This window comes from Polistes dominula, unplaced genomic scaffold (genome assembly GCF_049000335.1).
Source record: "Polistes dominula isolate Pdom_NZ unplaced genomic scaffold, Pdom_raw_medaka contig_277, whole genome shotgun sequence".
Classification (NCBI taxonomy): domain Eukaryota; kingdom Metazoa; phylum Arthropoda; class Insecta; order Hymenoptera; family Vespidae; genus Polistes; species Polistes dominula.
Window position 1 is genome coordinate 208500 of NW_028301009.1, and position 13433 is coordinate 221932.

The 13433-nt window shown below is 32.0% G+C and overlaps 1 protein-coding gene and 1 long non-coding RNA gene across 22 annotated transcripts in view; one reads left to right on the forward strand and one right to left on the reverse strand.

Annotated features, from left to right (window-relative positions):
- The window catches only part of lap (phosphatidylinositol-binding clathrin assembly protein lap), a 33516-nt gene that overhangs the window by 3092 nt on the left and 16991 nt on the right, over positions 1-13433 (reverse strand). For 10 of the 21 annotated variants that reach the window (XM_015334103.2, XM_089174071.1, XM_089174070.1 and 7 more), the window contains 7 exons: positions 11805-11937; positions 9963-10046; positions 6636-7469; positions 1834-1957; positions 1646-1751; positions 1070-1135; positions 169-441 (listed from right to left, as the gene is read on the reverse strand). In XM_015334103.2, the coding sequence (XP_015189589.2) occupies positions 178-441; positions 1070-1135; positions 1646-1751; positions 1834-1957; positions 6636-7469; positions 9963-10046; positions 11805-11937 (1611 nt within the window). In that variant the 3' untranslated portion in view covers positions 169-177. Of the gene's footprint in view, positions 1-168; positions 442-1069; positions 1180-1645; positions 1752-1833; positions 1958-6635; positions 7470-9962; positions 10047-11804; positions 11938-13433 lie in introns of those variants that run through there. The other 11 variants (XM_089174083.1, XM_089174074.1, XM_089174082.1 and 8 more) reach the window with 11 other exon arrangements.
- LOC107073453 (uncharacterized) lies at positions 10053-11504 on the forward strand. The gene is made up of 2 exons (XR_001476751.2): positions 10053-10740; positions 10895-11504. It is a non-coding gene; the product is annotated as an uncharacterized LOC107073453 (long non-coding RNA).

Consider the following 13433-nt stretch of genomic DNA (forward strand, 5'->3'; position numbering starts at 1 on the left):
AGCATATTTTACTGAAATAGAATAACATAAAATATTATTAATACGATGAAGGTCTCTCTTCGATCGTAATTTTGCAATTATTTTTTCTTTTGGGCTAGTTTTTGATAAAAATAAATAAAAGATCGATTGCGGTGTCTATGGACTACGGTAAATGTTTTAAACAAATACCTAGTCTCTTCATAGAGCACCAAAAGGATCTAGTTGAACAGCATTGCCTTGTGGCTGAGCAGCAGGTTGTGGATGCTGCTGCTGCTGTTGCTGTTGCTGCTGTTGCTGTTGAAGATTAGCACCCATCATAGGATTTGCATTAGGCATCATCATTGGTGCAGCTCCACCCGCAACTATCATACCACCACCTCCAGTAGTAGGCCCTGGCATTGCACCCATCATCGGCCTCATACTTTGCATACCTTGCATGCCCATTGGCATACCTTGCATACCCTATATAAACCAGAAATGCGTCAAGTGAGAAAATAATAAAAATTTGTATCCTATTCGAAAAAATGAGTATTAAGGAAATTATATTCATTATTTTTGACAGCATTCTAAGAGGCTGTACACATCAAAACAGGAAACTATTTGTAAACACAATTAATTTCATTTGAATAGAGTATTTTAAAAAATATTTCTGAATTTTATTTACATCTAAAATAAAATACGAATTAGATACTTTTGTGATTGTTTTTTATTCGATTCTAAAATCAAGGCATTTGTAGTGCTAAGCCAAACAAAAATGAATATTGTAATTGAAATGTGATTTAATCAGTTCTGGTAACATTCATACAGCTTGATGTAACATTCTCATTGTGTAGTATTATTAGAAAAGAGTTAGTGACAAAGTTGAGATAGCACATAAACAGTAGTTGTAAAGTGAGGATTAATAAGTAATATACAATAAGGATATGCACCATCAAATTCTTTAATTCAGTGGTATTTAAGATATAATATTGAACGAAGTTCATCGACATTAATGTTTATAATCATTGAATTACACCACTGTTTTAAAAAAATTAGTTAGCTCAGGCCAAGTTCTAATCCGTAATAGGATTTTTAAAGAAACATAACTTACCATTGGAGTTGTCTGTGGGGAAAAGGCCAACGTGGTTGCAGGAGGAAGTTGCGTCATTCCTTGACCCTGGAACAGCCGGTAACATGCCATATGCCATGCATGCATCACAACTAAATTTGCCAAACGGTAGAAGAACTCTGTACAAATTTATTTATAAATACCTAAGAACTATAATATCTTAGGTATATATCAAGAGAAATTTTCTTTAAAAAAAATAAAAGTTAACTTGAAAAAGCACTAATCGTGCTCCTTAAAGTCATATTTGACTTTTAAATTTATTCAATAACTTCATAGAAGTATTTTAATTTGTATCATAAAAGAAGAGAAAGAAAGAAATTCAAATACCGTACTTTTTATGTGACGTAACTAGTGCTACCTTGACTATGTGTTGTGTGCATGATAATTAGCCAAAACAAGAAATAGAAATGCATTTGGTGTACATAAAACCCAATAATCCAGAAGCTTTAACACTAATGTAAAAGCTGAATCAAGACAATGTGTGATGTACTTATTTACATACATGACATACGTGCCGATAATAATTTAAGGAACAATTATCGATTTAATTAGGCTCACCATAGGACGATATCCAGCCCCTGTGGTTGCTGCCATCGGTTGTGGTGTCCATCCAGCGGGACCTCCAGTTTTAGCCGTATTTTTAGGAGAATTCCATTGCATTCCCCTAAAAGAAATTTATTTAATTAAAAACTCCACTATTTTCCGATAAACTTGTATGAAAAAAAAGATAAGAAGCAATGACTTACTTAACTTGTGGCTGAGTACTTTTATTAATCGTCAAATTCTGTGCTAAACTGGCAAGGCTACTATCTAGATCTCCAGTTAGGACTTTACCACTGACTGCTGTTGCATTTGCCGGCTGTCCACCTGCTGAAATATCATTTCCAAGACCACAGTGCTACATACTCTTAGCGATAAAATTTTAATTCTTATAAATCTAAGCAATATCTACAATATATATGAGGCATTCCACGTCAAATCGACCACTTTTGACCCTTTTCGATTTGGCTGAAACTTTTTTATCATTTTCAACTTCATAAAAAACCTCTTTAAGAATTTTTTTAAATTTATTTACCTAACTCAAAAAAAATTATGAATTTTTTTAAATTTATTTACCTAACTCAAAAAAAATTATGAATTTTTTAAAATTTATTTACCTAACTCAAAAAAAATTATGAATTTTTTTAAAACATGGCTTTTTTTGTTTAAATAACTGTAACTTGGTCAAAAATTGACTTATTTGGACGTTTTTTTTTAACTTTTTATTTTAAAATTTACTTTTTAAAAAATATATAAAAAAAATATTTGATGTCAAATTCTTTAATAAATTTCGTTTTTTTTTTTTTTGAAAAAAACCTTATATTTATCGAATTTTGGTATTTTTGATTTATTTTTTTCTTATTTTTTCCTTTTAAACTTTGATTCATTTTGAATTTAATTCATACCTTCTCCAGATGTGCCAACATCTCTTTTTATTTTTGTTTCTAATTTAAAAATTTTGTTTCTATACTAAAATAAACTTAAATAAGTATATGTAAATATTTGTAAATTTATTTAACGACCTTAGTAAATTATATACTATCGAAAATTATAATTACAAAAAGATTGTAATGCACCATTGGTTAATGTTTGTAGCCAATAAAATTAAGAATTTATTTAGATTTCCTTGATCGCTTAATTAATTTACAAACACCCTAAACGGTGAAGTTTTCGCCAATTAATAACTACAATAAAGCTGCAGATGATCTAGATGATCGATTTTTAAATACAACAAGCATTGCAAAAACTCAGCAGTTTTATACCGTTATACCAAGCAATGATGGGTGTTTTCTTGTAAAAAATTATTGTAATTTAGAACAATATACTATTTGCAAATTAATTAATTTTATTGACTACAAACATTAACCAATAGTGCATTGCAATCTTTTTGTAATTATAATTTTCGATAGTATATAATTATACTAAGGTCATTAACACTAGATTTACGGATGTTTTGTTCATTATTTTTTAATGACGTAATAACATTGTTTGAATAAAGGATTGAGTAAAGGAATTGAACTAATATTTACGTATATTTCATTACGTAACTAAAAACCAATAAGTTTTCAAAAAATAGTATTTAAATTTTATAAATATATAAAATAATCAAATGTTCAATGAGTCAAATTGGCTCAATTCGTAAATCTAGTGTTAAATAGATTTACAAATATTTACATATGCTTATTTAAGTTTATTTTAGTATAGAAACAAAATTTTTAAATTAGAAACAAAAATAAAAAGAGATGTTGGCACATCTGGAGAAGGTATGAATTAAGTTCAGAATGAATCAAAGTTTAAAAGGAAAAAATAAGAAAAAAAATGAATCAAAAATACCAAAATTCGCAAATTTAAGGTTTTTTTTTCAAAAAAAATTAGATTTCTTAAAGAATTTGACTTCAAATATATTTGTTTTTATATTTTTTTTACAAATTACATTTAAAAACAAAAAATTTAAAAGAAACGTCCCAATAAGTCAATTTTTGACAAAGTTCCATCTATTTAAACAAAAAAAGTCATGTTTTTAAAAAATTCTTAAAGAGGTTTTTAATGAAGTTGCAAATGATAGAAAAGTTTCAGCACAATCGAATAGTTGATTTGACATGAAATGCCCCATATGCAGGGTGGGGCAATATCTCTGTCCAGTTAGAATATTGTCGTTGTTTATAACAATATGAAAAATTTTATATACGCAACTTACACGGCATGATAAGGGGCATTTTTTGGCTTGAACGTTTTTTGCGTGGGTGGAGGAATAGAGGAGATTTCCAGGTCACCTGCATTTTTTTAAATGAATATTATATATTTTTTTTAATAGGATGTGATGGCAAGTGTTGGACGAATTCAACGAGCTATTATTCAAGGTCATGCGAGGTCAAATGTGGTAGAAAATAAAGTTTCTTACATTACAAAAGATGTTCGAAGTGGTGACCGTTAACGCCAAAGCAAAGTTGTAATCTTCGTATAGCCGCATCGCGTACATGTCTTATCATTTCTAAACTTATGCTATTACATGTTGCAACTATCAATTGGGGACTTTATTAGAAAATGTACCACTAAATGTTCGCCAAATGATGTGGTTACAGCACGACGGATGTACAGCATATTATGCGCGGAGTGTAAGAGATGCACTGAATGAACTTTACCCAAATAAATGGATAGGACGTGGAGTAGTAGTTTCTTGGCCAGCTCGCTCTCCCGATTTAACCCCACTAGATTTTTTTCTATAGGGAGCATTGAAAAATGCGGTTTACTAAGAAGCACCCACTACACCAGAAAACATGAAAGAAGGAATAGTTGCAAATTGTAATAGCATAGTTTTAGAAATGATAAGACATGTACGCGATGCAGCAATACGAAGATTACAACTTTGCTTTGGCGTTAACGGTCACCACTTCGAACATCTTTTGTAATGTAAGAAACTTTATTTTCTACCACATTTGACCTCGCATGACCTTGAATAATAGCTCGTTGAATTCGTCCAACACTTGCCATCACATCCTATTAAAAAAAATATATAATATTCATTTAAAAAAATGCGGGTGACCTGGAAATCTCCTCTATGCCTCCACCCACGCAAAAAACGTTCAAGCCAAAAAATGCCCCTTATCATGCCGTGTAAGTTGCGTATATAAAATTTTTCATATTGTTATAAACAACGACAATATTCTAACTGGACAGAGATATTGCCCCACCCTGTATATATACAGGGTATCCCATATAACTGTATTCACGATTTTTCAAGTACTTGCGATAATCTGACAAAAAAATAGTTTAAACAAAAGTTAATTTGTTTTTGATTGACTATAAATTGCAATAAAAAAATGTTAAATAAAAATTTTTGTTTATGTTTTTTAAGGCTACTTTTGTATTTTTAACCCTTTCGCTACTACGAGCGACTATAGTCGCTCTCCATGTGATGCCACTCAGGTACTATGGGCGACTATAGTCGCTTTCCATGTGATGCCGCTGAGATACTACGAGCGGCTATAGTCGCTCCCGCTAAAGATGTCGCGTAATTGTATATATGATAAGCGCCTGCAGTTGCTATGCACAGAGTATCTCATTCTAAACATGCCGCATGAGTCTTTCGTTTTGCATCATTTGTTTTTTACGGGCTTCAATAATAAACCAAATGCCTCGATCATAAGTCTTACGACACCGGCTCGAACGTTGCGTGCACCGTGCACTGTTTCGGTGTAGCGCGCCGTACTGCGGGAGTACCGCGGCGGAGATCCGCCCCGTAGCGAAAGGGTTAAATGACACCCTATATTTTTGACCTTACAGTATTATAGTCCGTATCAATACAAATTCAACGAATTAATATACCATGATCTTTAAATTACCTTGGCTTAATACATAAAAAAAATAATTTTTTAAAACTTTTTTTATTGCAATTTATAGTCAATCAAAATCAGATCAACTTTTGTTTAAACTATTTTTTTGTCAGATTATTGTAAGTACTTGAAAAATCGTGAATACAGTTATATATATATAGGGGACACCCTGTATATATATATGTATATATATATAGCCGAAACTCATAAAAGCATAACCAAAATATAAATTTGATATTTGCAAATATATAAAATTTGTATGTGAATAAATATTTTACAAATTTTCTTATATTATAAACTAGAATAACTATGTAGAATATTAATATAATAATAATAATAATCATCATCATCATAACAATAGCATAAATAATTAAAATATTAACTTAATTCATATAGAACAAAATTTGTCTACTTTGTTTCATACTTGTACAATAACACAATTTGTGCAGTATCACTCAAAGCTTGACTATCATTTTTAGTTTACTATTACTTTAAATCATTATTTTATACATCAATCTAATTTGACTAATGACCGTGCAAGATTTGAGTATACATGAATTCTACCACTATATTTCAAATGACAAAATATATAAATTCAAACTGATTTATCAAATTATTTTACGTTATAATAAACTACGTTTATAAAAAGTGTATTTTTCTATTTAACTAAATATTTTTTAACTATGTTGGAGAGTTCTTTTGTGTACCTAATGGCATTAATATTATTTCAAGTGTACGGGCATCAAATCCTAAATAGAACCTAATTTAATTTCTAATTCTCTAATATTGAAAATATTGTATTTCTATTATCCATTAAAATTTCGAGATTATCCTGAATGCTCATCTTTTCTTTTCCCTTATCTTTACCCATAATAAAAAATGTCCTTACCATGGAATGAACAGAGTTTGTTGTTAAAGTAAGTCATAAAAGCGGTCATGCAATGGAGAAAATAAAGAAAAAGCAGTTCCAAGGATTAACAGCTGTTAATGTTATAACACTTGAGACTGTTAATATGTAACCTCCGAAAATGAAAGCCATACTTAAAGCAAATCCGAAGTCATTTGATATTATAATTCGTTTAATCTTCATTTCCAAAGAATTATTTTAAAAAATAAGGATTTCGGATTTGCTTCAGAAGCATGCAGTTAGCGTGGTTGTGATAGATTCCCGTCACCTGACATTGGCTGCTTAGCCGGAGAACCAAAGCCGACAGGGGGTACTTGAGAAGACGACGAAGGAACTCCGTAAGAAGCCATTTGGCCACCAGCCATCATGATGTGGCTAGTGGCCGCCCCGACATTACTTCCCATGTCGAACATGGCGAAGCCCTGTTGAACGGGTTGTTGCGATGGCAGTTGTTGTTGCTGTTGTTGTTGTTGTTGTTGTTGCTGTTGTTGTTGCGTGGGAGGAGCGTGCTGAGCAAGGGGTGCCGGTCGCGACGGAGAGCCACCCAGTGCCATGCGAATACTGTCATTTAGATCATCAAATGCACTCTTGCTCGGGGCTGCACTGCCGGCAGTCGAAGCAGGCCCCGAGGCTGGCCTACCAGGTGATGCTCCGCTAACAGCTGGAGACAATGCACGTGGTGTACCATTGGAAGCTGCTGTCGCGGGAGGCGGTGGTCTGGGAGGCGGCGTGGCAGTGGACTTGCCAGAGGTAAGAGCAGTCGAGGGCGCAACGGCCGACGGTGCTTGTGCACCGTCGGACGCGACGTCCCCAGAGCTCCCATCTGCGGCCTTGAGCATTGCAGAGTCGCCCCCAAAGAGATCTGCCTGACCGCCGGCACTGAAGAGGTCTCCGCCGCTTTGTGATGCCGCCGCTGCTGCTGCTGCTGTTGCTGCTGCTGCTACTTGAGCTTCGGCAACGTTACCGCCGGCAGTAACGCCGCTGCTGCTTTGATCGAACAGCCCTAGAGCAGCGGCTGCATTGCTAGCTTGGGAAGCGGCGGTTGGGAAGTCGGACATGAAAGGATTAGGTACGGATCCGGTGGTAATTCCTGGGGCACCAGCTTGCGCAGAAAGTTATTAATGTGCGTGGATTAGCCTTATGTTCTACGAGATCATAGTTTCGGTATCATCCTTGCGATTTATTATTGCGCCCTACTTCCTCTCACGAGAAAGAAAGTGATGCGCCAGTATTAAAGCCATGTGTCTTTTATCTAGTAACTAAGATTAATTATGATTGCGATGATTAATTGATGATGTTCGTAATGATACATTGTGTAGAGTGTTGCGAAATATATCCCAATAATTAATGTTTATTGATGTTTGTTAGTATAGCAATTAAAGACGATTCTTAGATACTTGCGCATCGCTGATTCGGCTCTGTTAGTACATAGCAAATCTTCTACTATTGTTTAGATCTTTCTTAGATTATCGATAACATAACATTTCATATATATATCTATATAATATTGAGTTGACAACTAAGTAATTGCGGATTTTTCAAGAAAACAAAAAACGACTCATTTAATACATAAAATAATTTTAATCTCTGATATAATGTCCATTATTATCAGTAACCTTTTATCATTTTCGGGTAGTAACATTATTCCTTTTTCATAAAACTCTTAGTTTTTATGAGCAAAAAACTGGTCTAACTGAATTTTGACTTCATTATCAACTTGGAATTTTTGTCCATTCAAGAAATTTGGTGGTGATCGAAATAAATGACAATCTCACTTAGAGCTAGGTCGAAACTATAAGGAGGATGAAGTAATACATCCTAACCTAGCTCGAGTAATTTTTGTCTAGTGACTAAAGATGCGTGAGGCTTACCGTTGTCATGGTGAAAGATTATTCCTTTCCCATTGGCCAGCTCCGTCGCTTTTCTTTAATGTTTGTTGTAATGCATTGTTTAAATTAGTCAGTTATTGAATGTAAACCTCCGAATAAATAGTCTGGTTTCGTGGTAACAGCTCAAAGTACACAATTCCTTTGTGATCCCACCAAACTGATAACGAAACCTTTTTCTAGCGAATGTTAGCCTTTGCAGTTGTGGTGCAGGTTCGCTTTGCTTAGTCCAGAATCTTTTTCGTACAATACTGTCATAAACAACCCACTTTTCGTCTCCAGTAATCATCCGCTTGAAAAATGGGTCATTTTCATTACGTTTAAGAAACATATCGCAAACATCAATACGCCTCGTTAAGTCACGCTCCCCAAAGTTATGAGGTACCCATGTATCGAGCTTTTTTTGATAACTAAGAAGCCGTACATAGTTCTGAATGCATGTATACAATACATTGAGCTTCTTTGCAATATCCCGTATTGAGCTATAACGATCAGAATCAATAAGGCCTTTATTTGGTCATTATCGACCTCTACTGGACGTCCAGAGTACTCCTCATCTTTCAATGAAAAATCCCCTTAACGGAATTTTGCGAACCAGTACTGACACTGCCGTTCTTTTAAGCCTTCATCACCGTACACAGCATACAACTTTTTATGAGCTTATGAAGCATTAACATTTTTACGAAAATAAAAAAGCAAAATGTAACGAAAATACTCGCTTTGGCTCCCCATATTTTTGCTTTTTATACACACACACACAATTCAACAGTTCAATGATATTTTGATACTGAATGTTTCAAAAAGGACCAAATAATAATATATTGAAAGATCTTATCTGTGCAAAGATGTTAGTTAATATACTCATAAATATGTACAACGTTACCTGTTGGTGAAATCCGCAATTATTTAGTTGTCAACCCAGTAACTACACAAGTACTCTTTAAACATTTGTAACAAATGCACCAAACAATCAACCAAAATACACAACATCTGCTAGAAGAATTCAGCCTCAATCAAATCCTTTAGATTACAAATATCTAATTTAGATTGGTTAAGTCTTGGAAAAGATTTATTTAAAAAAAAAATGCATCTCTTAAAGATTTTGAATTTGCAAAATGACTGCATAAATAAACGAATAAGAGTTCAGTGTTTATGCGAAGGTATTCTATAAGTTTGAGATAATATTATGTGACAAATTTAGAACATCTAACGGATAAAGTAGTGTTTTTTCTAGCATCACAGTGTTTTTATATACTATTTATAAGTATGTCTCTATAATAATGTGCATAAATCGTACAAATCCCAGAGATAACAAATTGAGTTCTTTTTTATGTATATATATATATATATATATATATATATATATATATATATATATATATATATGTGTGTGTGTGTGTGTGTGTGTGTGTGTGTGTGTGTGTGTGTGTGTGTGTGTGTGTGTGTGTGTGTGTGTGTGTGTGTGTGTGTGTGTGTGTGTGTGTGTGTGTGTGTGTGTGTGTGTGTGTGTGTGTGTGTGTGTGTGTGTGTGTGTGTGTGTGTGTGTGTGTGTGTGTGTGTGTGTGTGTGTGTGTTACAAATGATCGTATAAACCAGGCAAAAAGTATTCTGTGCCAAAAAGAACGATATATTTATAATGAAAAGAAAAAAGGAGAGGAAAATGTAAAATATATATATAAATCTAATATTAAGGAAAATGAAATACTTACTTGACTGTTGATCCTGATTTCCAAATACGGAGGAAAAGCTATTATCTGTAACAAAGTTATTATTTGCTGGTGTCGCTGCAAAACCTAGAAAAAGTCAAAAGCAAAAGAAAAACTATAAAGATCATAAGAAAATAGAAAAAACAAACGAGAAAACAAAACAAAACAAACAAAAAAAATATATGGCTGATTCTCAAAAAAAATCGAAATTGATGTCTTTGATCATTTTTATAAACCAGGATCGTCAATTATGAAAAGTTGTTTTTTTTAATAATACGACTGTACTAGATCTACGAATGTATGAAACAAATTTATTTTTTATATGATAAACAACAAAGATATGTCCAAGAAAGTACCCTGAAAATCATTCCCTCACTATATCCCAAGCGCTAAATTTGAAGATAATCATTAACTTAAAACGTAAAATTCCTAACAAATTGTTTATTATGATATTTTTTACTTATATAGGATAGTATTGACTATAGCTATATTAGTTCATAGTCTCATAAATGCGAATGGAAATATTTTTAAATATAATTCAAAATTTGTCCTTAAAAAAAGTATCATTCCCTCACCGTTTTGTAACAATGTGATTGGAGCAATACTCCAAGGCCTACCAAATCCCACTTTAATTTTTTTTTGTAGTTGGCAACATTGCCCTTGAGAACATATTCTAAAGTGGACAATTGAAGAAAGGATGTTTTCTTAAAATCAATTTGACAATAAGTTTTTTGAATATTACATTTTTTAACGTCATTTCCTCATGTAATGTTATCAAAAGGTAAGCATTTTTTTATTTAATAATCATAGCATATTTTTATATTTTTTCGGTAGTAATAAAGTACTGTTTACAATTCGTAAGAAAGTAAGGTTATGTTCCTAAGTTTGTAGCAATTTTGTTTCGTTTTGTCATTCCCTCATAAAATTTTTTAAAGTTGGTGACCATGTCCTTATAACATGGAATAACGAAGTCTATCCTGGTAAAATTCTTTCATTATCTGATGATGGGGCTTTAGTACGGTGTATGAAGAAAGGATCAAAATGCTGGAAATGGCCGACAGTTTAAGATGAAGAACTTTATGCTTGGCCTGACGTTCTTCGAATAATTAAACCCCCAAAGTTACTCAGTCGAGGTTGTTATTTTGTTAAAGAAATCGATGAGAAAAAATAAAAACTTTAAGAAGGTGAAAATAACTAAAGACAACTGCGATTAGATTGCATAGAGACTGATAACTGATAAATAATATTAAATTAGTAAAATTGCAATTTATGTTCTATTTTCATTATTTTAATACATTTAAATCATCAATATAAAAGTATACATTCTTGTCTTTAGTATGTTAAAAACGTAAATCAAATTTTAGACTGATTATATAGTACTTCTTAATTTCGTTCTTTAAATTATTTTAACTAAATTAATATTTAATATTACTTTTATGAGTCAACGTGTTTTGTTTGTAACAGTTAAATTGTTACAGTACGGATTTAATTATTATATTTTTCCAATAAAATTATTTAACTATTATAGTTTTGTAATAAAACAAATGATTGGTGCATTATAAAGTTTTTAATTATTGTAGAATCACATTAAAAATCATTCCCTCACGAATCTGTCATTCCCTCATTTTAAAATTTTTTTAAAATTTTTATATTCAATTCAAACTCAAAACAGTTGGGGACCACTATAATATTTTCCTCAAACAAGATATATACTACGACTTGAGCAACAAAAAATTCGATTACGAATTAAAAAAAAACTGATCAACTCGATAAAGCCATTTTCGACTTTTTTTCAGAATCAGCCATATATATAATATAATAAAATGAAGTGAATGTTGCATTTACCATTACCGTTGGTCATCCACATATTATTTTGTACTTGTGCAGGCTGTGTTTGTTGGACTTGTTGGGGTGCACCAAACATATCTGCAAAAGGATTTCCTGCCAGTTGTAGCAAATCGTCGGACGCTTTTTGAGGCTAAAATATCATAAAATAAAATATAGCATTAATATATTTCTTATATATTTGAATTATTAATATAATTTATGATGAATATTTATAATAAAATATAATGAAAATTAGAATTAAATTAATATTTGATATACAATAAATCAACAAAAGTACATTGACTGTACAACAAACTGGACATTATTAACGTCATAAAATCACGTCGATTAAGTTGGGCTGGCCACGTGGCGCGCATAAGGGAGGATCAAACGGCGCATAAAATAGAGGTCGGTATAACAAACGGGAAAAGACCACTAGGTAGACCGAGACGTAGATGGGAGAACAATATTAGAAGGGACCTGAAAGAAATAGGCTTCGAAGACCGCGAATAGAGGGGGTCGCTCTCAGGGATGTGAACACTGACAGGATTTGGTATTTGCGGAACTTTCGAGTTTCTAATACCAATTGATATATATACAATAAATCAACGAACAAATTTGTCAGTGATATATGAAAACAAAAAATTATATGGGCTCACACATCTTGTCATGCTGCAGTAATTAATAACCATAAACGTATGCAATGTTAGCTCAAGAAATAAAAATAATATGAGCAATTTATTTTGAAAGTGGCCTAACTCTATTTATGTTCGAATCGAGATATTGAAGGGTTTACGTTTCAATGCAATTAAAAATATACGTACAAGATACTAACGAGTCATACTGCTTAAGTGTATCTAAGGTTGTTAAATTTTTAGTCCCTATTAAAATAATGGCAATTATTAAGTTAATAATATGAGTTTTCTTACCACGAATAGAATTAGACTACTTTCAAAAATTAACAACCTGATTTGTTATAAAATTTCAAAGGGACCCAAGTCCATTCAATATAATTTAAGATACTTCAAATTGAAAAAAACAATACTCAATTTATTTTACATATCTTTAAAACACTTCAGAAACATAATTTATGTGATTCAAAACATTTTTTAACTACATAACGTACAAAATTACAAATATAACCTACCAAATAATTTACTATTTATCTACATTTGTTGCGTGTAAAAGGGATTTGAAAAAAATCGGTGGTATATATCATAATAGGTTAATTATGTCCTTGAATTTTGCTGTTGTAATGTATCTAATATTTTTATATAGTGGTGTCAATAAAGTATTTTCGAACTTTCTTGGTCTACCCTGATGTGGTAATAAATTCAGGACTTTAAAATTTTCATTCTCATTCATTGATGTCTTATAGAAAATTTTATATGGTTCATTTCTGACAAAGCGCATCCAACATATTTTTAACCAGTTTATTGGTTCTTCATCAGAATTCTTTACACTTTTAAAAATTACGTCTTCTAATAATTTTGTTGCTACAAAATCTTCTTGTCTCATTTCATTTACAATAAAGTTATTACCTTTCCGACGCTTTTTAATAATATTGTAATAATCTTAGAAAACGAACAGTAAAATATTTTTTTAAATGACATTTCTACCACGTGCAACCGGAAAATAATAATTGAC